At 44.3% G+C, this 14,973-nt stretch overlaps 1 protein-coding gene across 1 annotated transcript in view; it reads right to left on the bottom strand.

Annotated features, from left to right (window-relative positions):
* TRPV4 (transient receptor potential cation channel subfamily V member 4) overlaps positions 1–14,973 on the bottom strand; it is a 158,117-nt gene that overhangs the window by 96,123 nt on the left and 47,021 nt on the right. Inside the window, exon 3 of the mRNA XM_082274756.1 lies at positions 833–1,005. Coding sequence (XP_082130882.1) covers positions 833–1,005 — 173 coding nt within the window. The remainder of the gene's footprint in view (positions 1–832; positions 1,006–14,973) is intronic.

Genomic DNA, 14,973 nt, shown 5'->3' with positions numbered 1-14,973 from the left:
AAGGAGAGATATCAGGGATCTCTTTAGACCCATGCCCCTTCAGCAGCGTTGTAAAAAAAAAAAAAAACCCTGTAAAAAAATATTTCAATAAATTTGTAAAAAATAAATTTCAAAAAATTGCAGAAAATTGTAATTTTACAAAAAAAAGTAAATAAATCATTAAAAAAGATAGGGGCTCATTCACATGGGTTCTCTGGTCCATACAGCGTGAATGAGTGGTTTGGGGGGGGGGGGGAGGGGGGGGCTGTCAGGTAGGCTGTATGGGGCCCTGTGATTTCTAACAGCAGCCCTGATCATGAGCATCCTCTATAGTGTTAAAGGAACTATATCATTTAGTAATCTTGAGGGCACACATTAAGCAATAAAGTAGCTGTATGAATAAAGCCAATGATGTGATCAGGAGAAATTACATCTTAAGGTGTAATGGGATTCAAGTCAACCAAAGAAAAGATGTTAAGCAAGATCAAAAACTATTCTCCACACGTCATGTGATCTCTGATCTTTGCATAGGCAGATCAGTTAATAAGTAATGTGCAAAGTTTTAAATCATGTTGTGAGGACCAGAGACCTTTTAAAGGTCATGGCAAAAAAAATGAAGCCCTGTACTTGTGGGGTCACAGCCAACAGTAGACCCAGTAGTTCATCTACTAGTTAGAGAAGTCTGCATATTTGATAGAATACACCACATGGATATATTTGCATCTTGTGAAAGTACAGTCAAGTTAAGAGCTTACTCTGGAACATGCCAACATTAAAAGCTTAAGATTCCTGCAGATTAAACTCGGTGGGAAGTTAAAGATATACCAAACGCTGTTTAATGTCAGCACCTAACCTCGAAATTCCTCATCTGTCAGCCGTTTCTTCTTAGACAACAAAAAAGGTAGAAAACCCTCCAGTTCTGATGTGGCTCCTCGTGACACGATGTCAAAAAGAATGTGTCTATTAAACATCTTGATGACTGCAGGAGGGTCTGGACTTGGAGTCTCGGAAATGTGGTTATCCTTGCTAGAACAAAAGTAGGTAAGCTAAAGTTACAGAAAGCAAAAAGAAAAGCAACATTCTACAGACAGATATCCTATTTCCTTATACAACTATCCTCTATCTACAGACATGAGATGACTGTTGCTTTATCTGGACAATAACAAACAAACATTTTTGTGGTTGTAAAGGCAGATTTTTTACCTAACTGCATTTTATCCAGTAAGGTAAACCCCCCCCCCCAATACATACCTGAGCTCAATCCCGATCCAGTGACGTGCGCAAGAGCCGAGGCTCTGTCAGCGCTCTCACTGCTCATTGGCTCACATAGAGCAAGCCATTGGTTCCCACTGCTGTCAGTCACAGCCAGTCAGAAGGAAGCGGGGACAGACCCTTTTGGACACACAGATCAGGTTTCGGGAGCGAGCATGCATGCAAGCCCCTATAGCACTAGGTGGGGGGAGAGGGGAGGGGCCAGGAACACTGACAGGAGATGGAAGATGAAATAGGATCTGGGCTGCTCTGTGCAAAACCATTGAACAGGGCAGGTAAGCATAACATGTTTATTTTAATTTAAAAAAACAACACTTTTGGTCCATGATGAAAATCAGCAATATTGTATTAATATCATCTCATACCTAATATGCCCCTTTAACTCCTGAAGCTTATTTTACCAAAATAGTTTCAAAAATCATAAAAAAACACCAGGATAAGGATTCCTTTTTTAGGAGTCCAATCAGATTTTTAAAAAAACAGCTGAAAGGCTGAAAACAAAGATTCTTGCCCAGCCCCAGCGTCCTTTTAGCTAGGCGATTGTGCCTGGGAAGGAAGCAGGATGGTCTGCCTGATCACACGATTGGCTGCCGCCGTGATAAGGAGTCCATCCCGCCAGCTCCTGATCATTACTAAAAACCAGGTGCGATCTTTAACAGCTCAGCCACTAAGCTGGGAGTGCGCAGAAACCTCTGCTGTCCAATCGATACATATGCACAGAATATGGGCGTTAAAACCCACCCTCTCTGCAGCTGCAAATATTCATTACATGGGTGGCAACAGTTAAGCAAATATTATTTAACATTAGTACAACTAATGTAGCAATAAAATGATTCTATTAGAAAGAGAAAACTAAAAATACTGGGAATATTTTTTTCCAATAGCACTAGATTTTTTTTTTTTTTTTAATATGCGGATTCAGGATACACAATTGCTTTATTTACCAACTGTGACTTAAACAATCAACCAAGTAAACTTGCATCAGCTGCAGAAAAATGGGATTTCTGACTTGCCGTCATTTCTCTGCTGTTCAATGATGTACACAGCTCCTTATCTTCTTGACCATTGGGTTATACTGCCCCCTACAGGAGCAGGACACTAGGCAGTAAAAAGCTTGACTACGCCTATTGGGCAGCCCCAGGGGGTATACTCCCACTCTCAGCTATAGTCACTCAGTTTTGTTACAAGCAGTGTCAGAAGAAAGCCAACTCCACAGAGAGGTGGGAGCTGTGTCCGTCAATGAACATCAGAGAAATGGATTTTATGGCAAGTCAAAAAAATTGATTTTTTTAAAATCTTACCGTAAAATCCTTTTCTCTTAAGCTCATTGACAGACGCAGTCCTCTTGATTAATAACACATTGGGTTATACTGCCCTCTACAGGAGTAGGACACTAGACGGAAGGAAAACGTTCTGGCCACACCTTAGGCGTAGTCCCAGAGGGTATATCCTCTCACTTCCTGCTACAGGATGTCAGTTATGTCACAAAGCAGTGTCAGAGAATTTAACCCAACCCCACTAAAAAAAAACCGAGGGGCGGGTACTGCGTCTGTCAATGAGCTTAAGAGAAAAGTATTTTACGGTAAGATTTTACAAAAATCAATTTTTCTCTGTCGCTCATTGACAGATGCAGTCCTCTTGATTAATAACACATTGGGACGTCCCAAAGCAGTGCCACAAATGAGGGGTGGGATAACAGAAATCAAAATCCAGAAGGCCCAACCGGAGCCAACCAGAAGCATCAAGGACTCATCCAGCAAAAAGATGAGACCTAAGTGAAAAACCCAACAAACCCTCGAGGTAGACCAACAGTCTCCTCACACAGCGGCCTGCAGAACCTTGCGGCCAAAAGAGGCATCAGACGATGCCATCACATCAACCTTATATAATTTTGTAAAGGTATGAACCGACGACCAAGTAGTCGCCTTGAAAACCCGGACCACTGACGCCTGATGGCGGAAGGCCCAGGAAACACTAAGCGCCCGAGTAGAGTGCGCCTTAACAGGGAACGGGGGATTCCGACCCTTAATAGAATAAGCCTGTACCACCGTCTGTCTGATCCATCTAGAGATGGTCGCGGCAGAAACAGGCAACCCCATTCTAGGGCTATCCGTGATCACAAAAAGTGAATCCGTTTTACGAAACGAGTTCGTAGTCAAGTGTACCCTGATTGTCTGAACCCCATCCAAGGAGTGTAATGCAACCTCCCAAGGATGGCTAGGCTTAGGACACAGGGAAGGTAACACAATATTCTTATTCAGATGAAACTCTGAAACCACTTTAGGAAGGAAGGATGGATTCGGACGAAGAACCACCTTATCCCTATGAACCACCAGATATGGGGAACGACAAGATAATGCGGCCAGTTCTGACACCCTGCGTGCAGAAGTAATCCAAGAAGGCCACCTTCTGGGATAATGTAAGCAAGGGAATCTCCCTAATATCTTCAAAAGGAGGTTTCTGAAGAACCGACAACACTAAATTAAGATCCCAGGGCGGTAAGGGTGCGCGCACTGGCGGAGCCAGGTGTCGCACCCCCTGGATGAAATTCCGCACCAAGGAATGAGTAGCCAAAGGTTTCTGAAAGAAGATTGCCAACACTGAAACCTGACCCTTGATAGTGCTCAAGGACAGCTTCTGCTCAACCCCCTGTTGCAGAAAGGCCAAAATTCGGGTTACCGAATAGGTACGTGGGGAAAATCCAAGCGATTCACACCACGCAATATAAAGACCTCCATGCGATAATAGACTTTGCTGGAAGTCGCCCTCCTTGCTTTGATTAGAGTAGGAATAACTGAAGCCGACAAACCCTTGTCCTTCAGTACCTGAGTCTCAATGGCCAGGCCTTTAAAGCAAGATGGAAGATCGGTCCCTGAGACCGCAGATCCTCCCTGAGAGGAAGTCTCCAAGGAGCGTCCACGACTAGCCTCACCAAGTCGGCGTACCAGGCTCGACGAGGCCAGTCCGGAATTACCAGGATAACTGGAATTCCCTCCACCTCTATCCTGCGAAGAAGTTCCCGCAGTAACTTGAGAGGATGGAAGGCATACCTTAGCTGATACTGCCCCCACGGGGCGATCAGCGCGTCTGCTGCATCCGCTAGAGGATCGCGGGCGCGAGCTACAAACCTCCGCACTTTCCTGTTGAGCCGAGATGCCAACAGATCCACATCCGGGGTGCCCCAATGAAGGGACAGCTAGTGAAATACCTCTGGATGAAGAGGCCATCCCCTTGATCCAGAATCTGACGGCTGAGATAATCTGCCTGCCGATTTCCCACCCCCGGAGTGAATACTGCGGAGAGAGCCGGAACAAACCGTTCCGTCCAACAAAAGATGCTGGTTATTTCGATGGCCACCAGGACACTCTAGGTGCCCCTTTGGTGATTGACATAAGCCACGACCGTGGCATTGATTGGATCCGAACCGGGCTGCCCTAGAGCTGCTCGGTCCAGTAAATCAGAAAGTCTGATCGCTGTCAGTTCCGATACCTTTATTGGTAACCTGGATACTATCGGAAGGAATGACTTCCCCTGGTTTAGCATCGGAGACCGAAGCCACTAGACCAGAGACTCCCTGGTCCGCTCGCTCAACCGGATCCGATTGTCCAGAGAATCGAGATTCCGATTCCATTTGAGAAAAATCTCCTCTTGGAGAATTCGGGTATGAGACTGGGCGAACGATACTGCCTCTTAAGGAGGCCACCATCAGTCCCAGCCAGTTGACGGACAGCAACATCCGAATCGTTGACTGAACCTTCTGGAGTTTCTCCGCAAGGAGAAACACCTTGCCAAGGATCTATCCAAAATTAGGCCCAGATAGTTCAGTCTCCTGGTGGGAACCAGGGATGATCTTTGGGAAAAGCGAAGAAAACGCTGATGTCCTGCGAAGATGGGGATATGAAGATAGGCATCCTTGATGTCTATGGACGCCAGGAAATCCCCCTGATGCAGGGAGGCCACCACTGTTCGGATGGACTCCATCTTTCCCAAGTCCAGAATTCGGACGCACCTTCCCTCTTTCCTGGGCATTGTGAACAGGTTCGAATAGAACCCCTGAAAACGTTCTATCCATGGAGTGGGAACTACCGCTCCCTGCAACATACGAATGTTGGGAGGGAAGAATCGCACCGGTAGAAGTGATCGAATACTCGATGCTGTATCCCGACCGTATGACCTCTTGAACCCCTTTGTCCGGGATTCAGGAAAACCATGGATCTGGAAACCGGTGAAGACGTCCCCCCACCCCAGAGATGGGTGGGGGCGCATCAGGCTGTCTTAGCAAGAGAGTGCTCTTGCCCCCCAGTGAGATTCTTTATAATTTCACCCAAACAGGCGATCCCCTTGAAAGGGGAGATTAGCCAACCCATTCTTGAAACTAAACCAATGGCAACCACTGGCCTAAAGGTTGAACCTATCAGGGAAAAAATGAAGCGGGATTCCGCTTTCACTCTTCGATCCACCGGATCCCTAAAGGACGGAGCGTACTCCAACGGGATAACAGTGGCTTTATCTGGAAATCAGTGAGTCCACCACTGGTGGTACCGTCCATCTTTTAAGGAGGGATTCGTTTCAGACGACCCCATTTGGGCAAAGGAAAATCCTTCGTCATTTTGGTAGCTAACTAGTACCAAAATTGAATTTTAGTCTCAGCTACCTCTGCCGGTATAACCTCAAGACTTAAGGTTTCCCGGACAGACACAACTAGTGCATCCCCCAACGCTTCTTCTTGTGCTATGGTGGAGGCAAAAACGTCCTCCTCACTGTCTGAGGAGACCGTACCTGAGACAGCAGCCCCAGAAGAGGGACCTGCAGCTGCAGTGACAAGCTCAGAATCCGTATCTGAAATATCAGATGAAATAGGGGTAGGTGGGGGTCGCTTTCTTGACCCCCGTCCCTGACAGGCCACCTCCACCCGGGATACCAAAGACTCCAAAACTGTTGAAAATGCATCAATTACAAGTGGGGTACTGGAGGGTCCTGCGGCCACCTCGAGGGGATCAGATGGGGATACATGTGTGGCAGGGTCCATGATTATACAAGACACTTGCCAGCGACAAAGAAATTGCAAAGTAAAAAAAAAACTTTTTTTTGTAATCCCCCAGCGCAACAGCGCCCCTCAGTGTTACCTGCTTTTTTGGACCCCACAGAGAGAGAGAGAGAGAGAGAGAGACCCCAAGGCTCACCACCTGATGCACAAAAGTTTTCTATCAACCTGCTTCAGCACTGTCCTGTTACAGACAGGAAGTCTTTGGCCCTTTTTCCCCGGTAAAGGAGACGGCTCCGCCCCTTTACACGCCTTCCGGCGCCTCCCATGTTTCTCCACGAGGTTGCTGGTCATCTCCAAAATGGCCGCCACCATGCTGGAGACATGAGGCTACGCCAAGATGGCGGCCCCACGCGACCTGCGGGGAAAATGGCGGCGGCCTGTGGAAGATGGCAGCGGCCTGCGAAAGAGCTATCGGCCTATGCGGCCTGCGGGAGGATGGCGGCAGTCCAGGCACAGGCATCGGCCTGTCTTGCAATCTTATCAGGTAGGATGCTCTTTGTATATGGCCATCATCACAGTATTGCCACTGACCTTAGTCATAGTCCCTTAACCGTGCCCACTATACAGTGACTTTAGATTGTCAGCTCCCAAACCAAGCCTCCTGGTCTTTTATTCACACAATCACACTCAATAGGGGGATCTGTGACCTGTTATAGAATAGAGGGGAGACCCAGGATCCTGAGCGTCCGACCATCCCAGGGAGGGGCCCGCGTCCACCAACAAACCCGTCAGGGGGAGAGGGGGTAACATTCTACTCACCATACCGGAACCAGGCGGGCGCCAACTCTTGACAGAACCCTTCTCCACCGAAGTGGGGGGGCTGTCGACCAATACGGACGCCGTGACTCAGTTTCCAACTGGTCGTTGGCGTCCAGGCGAGGCGTTTAACTCGCAGGGTCAGTCCCCGTCCAGTGGGACTATGTCGCAGCCGACCCAGCGCGGAGCTAGGGCCTGCACGTGCTCGCAGGCTGACTGGGGTGACCACTGGATCTCAACATCCAGCCCATCGCCCAGTTCAGCGTACTTGCTTGAAGATCTCACAGGAACAACTGGAGAAAAAAAGCTGTCTATTAAAAAAGTCTTTCTAAAAAAAATCTTGCCAGGACCAACCCTACTCCTAACTAGACAGAAAAAAACTGACATCCTGTAGCAGGAAGTTAGAGGATATACCCTCTGGGACTGCCCCTAAGGTGTGGCCAGAACGTTTTCCTTCCGTCTAGTGTCCTACTCCTGTAGAGGGCAGTATAACCCAATGTGTTATTAATCAAGAGGACTGCGTCTGTCAATGAGCGACAGAGAAATTCAATTTTCTCTTTAATCCATTGACAGAAACAGCTCCTTATTGCCTTGACCATTGGGATGTCCCAAAGCAGTGTCAAACATGAGGGGTGGGAACAGCAAGAAAAAATTCCCAAGGCTAAACCGTAGCCAACCAGGTGACATGGAGCTTAACCTTCCTAGCGGTATTCCCCAAGCGTGGCTCGGGGTTACATTTCAGAGCCAAAAGCAGTAACCCCGAGTCACACTCGGGGTACCGTTAGGAAGATTGCTGGATCCTGAAAGCGGGGTTACTTACCTGGTCACCGGGATCCAGCGATGTGTCTCGGCGGTTTCTGGTGGCGGATCTTCCTCCCGATGCTCTCCGTGCCCCGTGTCTATAGCTGAGAGTGGGAGTATACCCCCAGGGACTGCCCCATGGGCGCAGTCAAGCTTTTTTCTGCCTAGTGCCCTACTCCTGTAGGAGGCAGTAAAACCCAATGGTCAAGAAAAGGAGCTGTGTCTGTCAAAAGAGAAACAATTATAGGAAAAAAAAAAAAAGTACTGAGTGAGCAACTTCTGCATTAAGCACTAGAAAGGTCTACACTACATTGGTGTACAAAAAGCACAGGAAATTAAAGACAATATATGTAGAGAGAATATATATAGGGAGGGTAACATGATATTTGAATGTGTGATAGTGTTTTTCATACACTGGGAATAAAGTCATCAGACCAGTTTTCTCACAGATCTGTTGACCTTACAGCTCGTGCTATAGACTTGAGAAATAGATTTGTAGATTGTTATTTATGAGTTTAGTAAAAAGCACTCCAAACCTTTCTAGGATCATTTATTAAACATTGTATAAAGTTTTGGAACTCCCATATCTTAGGTGTCAATTTTTGATGCTACGAATGCTAGAAGATGTGGAGACATTTATAGATAAGCACAGAATTTAGGTTATTTGTTAAAAGTAATAGTTTCAGAAAGTATCAAAAGCTGCTGTGAAAAGATTATAGTGCCTAAAGTATTGTGATTAATAAACTCTTTAGATATTAAACCATGCAGAAATAATGTGTAAATCAAGGTAATCTACGGAATTCCATTTACATTTAGCTTACAAACATCAACCGCATCTCTAATGTAATCTGTCTAAAAACATTTCTGTTCCAATTATTAGGCATTTAAATGGCATCCATTACAAAAAGTAAAACAGCCTTGTGATTCAGCTGTGATGGAAGCAGTCACCGTTTTACTTATGTTTATAAACTGGCTCTGTGCCAGTGAAGATCAATCTAACCCACCGAGTTATTGTTCTGAAAAAAAGGTTTGCCACATAATGTCTGAAATATTAGTCCAGCAGTCACGTGGGTGTTTTTCTTAGTAAAACAGCCTCTTTAATGCTGGAGCACTTGTTCTGAAATAATTTAACTATACTGTAGTGCCTAACCACTTGCCTACCCGGCCAATTCTCGCACACATCTCATATAATGTAAAAATCAGTTTCTTGCTAGAAAATTACTTACAACCCCCAAACATTTTATATATATTATATATACACACACACACACACACATACACATACATATATATATATATATATATATATACACACACACACACACACACACTTTTAGCAGAGGCCCTAGAGAATAAAATGCCAGTTGTTGCAATTTTATGTTGCACTGTATTTGTGCAGCAATTTTTCAAATGCAATTCTGCTGGAAAAAATACACTTTAATAAAAATAGTATTTAGTAAAATATGAAAATGTTATGCTGAGTAAATCGATACCAAACATGTAATGCTTTAAAATTCTGCATGCTCACTGAATGGCGCCAGATTAAAAGTACCTTAAACTCTCCATAGACGTTTAAAATATTTTACAGGTTACCAATTTAGAGTTAGGGTCCTTTCACACGGCCGCTCCGTGTGAAAGGTCCGCTGCGGGACTTTTTTTTTTTTCCACGGAGCGGAAGACATTTCTGTCATCCGCTCCGTGTGCCCGCATTTCATCCCATCCGTTTGCGGATGATATGCGGACATAATGTAAGTATATGGCACTGCGGATGTCAGCGGATGACACCGCTGACATCCGATTTTCCTTCCTTTCCGTTTTTTACATGGAAGAAAAAATGGGGTTCTGTTCCATTCGCAAAAACTGAACAGAACTGAAAGGAGGAAAATCGGGTGTCAGCGGATGGTATTCCGCTGACACCCGCAGTGCCATTCACTTACATTATGTCGGCAAATCATCCGCAAACGGATGGGATGATTTGCGGACACACGGAGCGGCCGTGTGAAAGGACCCTTATGGAGGAGGTCTAGTGCTAGAATTATTGCTCTTGCTATAACGCTCATGGCAATACCTCACGTGTGGTGTGAACACCGTTTACCTATGTGGGCTTAACCTACATATGCATTCACCACTGCACACAAGCGCGGGGGGGGGGGGGGGGAGGGAGGAGGATAAGGGCTCTTTAAGCGAGAAAAAAAAAGAAAAAAAAAATTGTATTTATTCTTCTTTTTTATTATTAAATCTCGCTTATTGCTACATACCTTGCGAAAACAATACAGCTTAACCTGTCCTCTTTATGGAGAGACCTGGGTTCTATAAGACTCCACATCTCTCTGTAATGTAAAGAATTAGATTAAAAAAAGACAAAAACAAAAAATTGATCTAAAGCTTTTTAAAAAAAAAACATTTACGTCGGACTGAAACCGGAATTTGCTCCAGTCCTCCTAGACCAGCCTTTCTCAACCAGTGTGCCGCAGCACACTGGTGTGCCGCCAGAGGTCCTCAGGTGTGCCGCGGGATCATGGGAGAGAAGGGCTGTCAGATGAGCCCGATCTCCCGATCCCCTGCCGAACTGCACATTGGCACTGTGAGGAAGCTCCGTCAGCCTCAGCAAAGTGAAAGTAATGGGAGGGTGGAGTGTGTTGTGCTCTCTGCTTTCCAGTGCAGTAAACGGCTGAATGAGGAAAGGTACTGTGCTAAAACATTTTAAAAGGGCTTTACACGTGTGTGTGTGTGTGTGTGTGTATATGTACATGTGTGTGTATGAGTATATGTGTGTACATGTCTGTGTGTGTGTACATGTGTCTGTATTTGTGTGTGTGTACATATGTGTGTGTGTGTGTGCATGTGTTTGTATGTGTGTGTACATGTGTACGTGCCTGTATGTGTGCATATATACCTGTGTCTGTGTTTATTTGTACATGTGTTTGTATGTGTGTGTACATGTGTAAGGTCCTGTGTGTGTGTGCATATATACATGTGTCTGTATGTGTGTGTGTGTGCATGTGTCTGTATGTGTGTATATGTATGTTACTTTTAATCCTGACCCTACCCGCAGAAATGCAGGGAAAAAGTCCCTGACCATTTTTTTAAAATTGTGCCACACCAAAAGCAACCCCACATTTGCCAATGTGCGGGCTACCATTAAGAATTAATGGCACCCCTAAACATCAGAGCATTTGTCTTTGTGTCAGGAACGAACGCAGTTTTGCACGTGTTCCGCGACATACAGTAATGTGAACCAAGCCTTGGACAGGGGTGCCTCAAGACTGAAAACACTATCCAAGGGCGCCCCGACTAGAAAAAGGTTGAGAAACACTGTCCTAGACCATGGGTGCTCAACCTGTGGCCCTTTAGCTGTTGTGGAACTATAAGTCCCATGAGCCATTGCAAGGCTCACTGATACAAGCATGACTCCCAAAGGCATAGGCATGATGGGACTTGTGGAGCTGCAACAGCTGGAGGGCCACAGGTTGAGCACCCAGGTCCTAGACCATAGAGTTTAGCTGAAGCCATGTTTCCTTAGTTAATCTCTGTGGTCAGTCGCCGCAACAGCAGGATCAGTTCCTGGACTCACCGATCATCCAATAGGATGACTCCCCCCCCCCCCCTTCATAATGGCTCCAGCATCTAATTAGCCGCTCAGATCATCTACATACTGTACATATATGCAGAATGTTTTTAAAAATGTTCTCCAGCAGGTGTAAAAACATTTCACCTCACCTAACCAGCACTGTTCCCTTCAAAATTCTTTTTTTCACCAAAGTGTTTCCAAGTCTTTTTTGCATTGAATGATGTCCAGTATTCAACCTAGAAGACTGAGAACACTGTTCAGGTACTTTGACACCAGCTTTAAAAAGACAATAGCCACATGGAAGATCGCTATATAGCATGGAATCAGATATATATATTTTTTTATTCAATCTGCAGAAATAAAAAAAAAAAACCGTAGGGATCAGTGAGGCCAAAGAGGACCTGCTGTTTTTGACCAGCCTGAAAGTTCTGCAGTATATTAAAAAAAAAAAACCCAAAGTACTGTAAAATACTGCCTTATGGACCCTTTGGGGGGATGATAGGGATAAAAAGGAGCATAGAATTAGTCCAGAGCCCAGGGTTGTGCTTAAAAATGCAAAATGCAGTCAAGGCTGAGAGGGGAAGAGAGAATGACCTGAATTTCTTTAGTACTTTTGATGTGAATTTCAAAGATGAATTGCACCAAAGTGTCTGCAGCTACACAGGTCAATAAGGGTTAAGCCTATTAACTACTGCACATGTTAAGAATATGTAAATGTGTGAATTTCCATGAAGAGCAAAGTAACATGGACCATTAGGGGGTTATTACTACAACTGGAGTGCAAAATCTGGTGCTGCTCAGCATAGCAACAAATCAGCTTCCAGGCTAAGTTAGATGATTGGCTATTGTACACAGCTGCACAAGGTTCTGAGTAATCCAGTTTTAGTAAAAATCAACCCCTTGTTGTCAGTATGCTGTTGGTGCCATGGTCTATTTTCTCTACCTGTGTGCTTACCCCTCCCTTTATTACAATATGCTTTGCTAATAAGCACTTGATTGATCCTGCCATTTCATTGATATTTCATATTCAGCAGTCAATCCCCAGTCTGTGTCAACATGCTCAGTGTGCATGCTCTGGGTTTCCGGTGCAAGAAACCCATTAATTTCCGCTTTTCTTCTTTGGAAGCCACTCCATGTGACGCTTTTCATTGACGTATGGGAGACTACAGAGAGGTTAGTTGACAGGAGCTTGCTCTCCCCAGCTAGAAAAAACAAACTTTTTTTTTTTCACCAAGAAAACTTGTAAAGAAAGCAAAAAAGTCACTTTACTTGAAAATGACAACTATGATAAAAAAAAAAAAAAAAAAAATGTGGTTTAGAGCTTGTTGTGGAGCAGAGTTTCTGCAGAATGGCAGCTGCAGTTAATCTGCTGGAGTCATCCCAGAAGCTGCTGAAGAGTCAGATGGCTAGCAGAGAAGAAACATCTGTTAGTCACCCTTTCTGGAACTGCCCCACAAGCCAATTTAGTCACTTAGGGAAGCTCCTACAAAAGTAACAGATGCTGTCTCCCCGCTAGCCGCACTATTCAGCTTGTGAGTGGCTTTAGCAGGGTGGTATTTGGTGCTGTCATTCTGCAGAAACTCCACCTCCACCAGTCAAAATCTAAAATATTTTGTTTATTAAAAAAAAAAAAATTGCTATAAGAAACCAAAATTATTTTGGCTTTTTAAAAAAATTAATTGGCTTCAATGTGCCATTAAGAACGTCGCATTCGGTCCCATTTTTGCATTTGAATCGCCGGGAAACACACGTTCGAACGCAAATAATTGCGTACCTGAACTCAACTGCCTGCAAATGACTGTAAACGACCCTGTGTACATGGACAGATAAGATAACATGCAGGTGGGTTCAGGGGCTTCTGAAAAAAACGCCCAACTGCTCCTAAACGGCCATTTACAACGTCCCGTGTACATGGAGCCTTAGCAACCACAAACATGATTAGAGAACTAACTTGCCTTGAATGTATGAAATTCTAGGAAATAGTACACATTGTAGCTAAATAGTATAATTATAGGAGCATGACTGATGTAATGGTATGCACATAAGATAGTCTGTTTATTATTTCAATTTCTTTGTGAAAGAACTATAAAAAGGTTACATTGTTAAAATATTTTGAGTTTGTTAGCCTTACCCTTTCACAGAGTTTTGATTTCTCATCAGTGGTTTTCCTTCCTTTCCTTCCTTATATACGTAATTGTTTGGGAATAGCCTTACAACATTATAAAAAGACTTTAAACAGATGCTCAGCTGCAAGTTCATCGGTATTTCTATCTTTGGTAGCTTTAATAATTACACTACATATTTTTACATCTGTACAATTAGAGTAATGTTCCAAAAGCTTAAAAAATAGCCACGTACAATTTTCTTAATCAAGAGAACAATTGCATTTTTGTGCAGTTACTTTTGTGATGAAAGTGCACCTGTATACAGACTTTAGGTGTGAGGGTAGCTAGGTTGGCCGAACCTCAAATTGTGTATGGAGAATTGCATTCGTATTGAACACCATACCATGCCAATTTACTCCACAATTCACAAGTAACAAAAATTGTCAGAATTCAATATCTTGTCTGTGCCAGGCATTTATGGAAGGTGAAACACAGCCCAATCAAAACAACAAAGGCCAGCTACGAAAAGATGTAGAGAGGTCATAAAACTCCACAGGCAGGGTCTTCAAAAGGCTCCCAATAAGGCCCATAGTAAATGGCCTGGTAGACAGTGTTGGGGTAGTTACTCAAAAAATGTAACTAGTTACTTCTGTAAATTGTAACGGGATTACTTTACTAGTTACTGCATTTGAAAAGTAACTTCACTTTCCTCTTTCTTAATTGACCGTGTAGAAGAAGATACATGACACTCTTTCTGCATAGAGTTTATTGTATAAACACAGGCTTTGGGAAACATGAGAACAAAACCTGAAAAAAAACAGAATAAATCATAAAGTGCAACAAAAAGTCATAAACTTCATCCCTCTCTATTCTTCTAAATAACGATTGTATCGCACGGCTTGGGTAAGCGCGTTCCTATAGGCTCCTTTCACACGGCCGCTCCGTGTGAAAGGTCCGCTGCGGGACTTTTTTTTTTTTTTTCCACGGAGCGGATGACATTTCTGTCATCCGCTCCGTGTGCCCGCATATCATCCCATCCGTTTGCGGATGATATGCGGACATAATGTAAGTATATGGCACTGCGGATGTCAGCGGATGACACCGCTGACATCCGATTTTCCTTCCTTTCCATTTTTTTTACACGGAAGGAAAAATGGGGTTCTGTTCCATTCGTAAAAACGGAACAGAACTGAAAGGAGGAAAATCGGGTGTCAGCGGATGGTATTCCGCTGACACCCGCAGTGCCATTCACTTACATTATGTCCACAAATCATCCGCAAACGGATGGGATGATTTGCGGACACACGGAGCGGCCGTGTGAAAGGACCCAATGTCTAGTAAAGTAGTGTAGTTACCAATATTAGTATTGTAACTAGTTACATTACTAGTTACCCCCAACACTGCTGGTAGAGAATAGTGAAGGAATTTATATTATAATATAT

This window comes from Pelophylax lessonae (genome assembly GCF_965119305.1).
Source record: "Pelophylax lessonae genome assembly, chromosome: 1".
In the NCBI taxonomy this organism is placed as follows: domain Eukaryota; kingdom Metazoa; phylum Chordata; class Amphibia; order Anura; family Ranidae; genus Pelophylax; species Pelophylax lessonae.
Note: the sequence above shows the minus strand (reverse complement) of the source record. Positions and strands in the feature narration are given on the sequence as shown.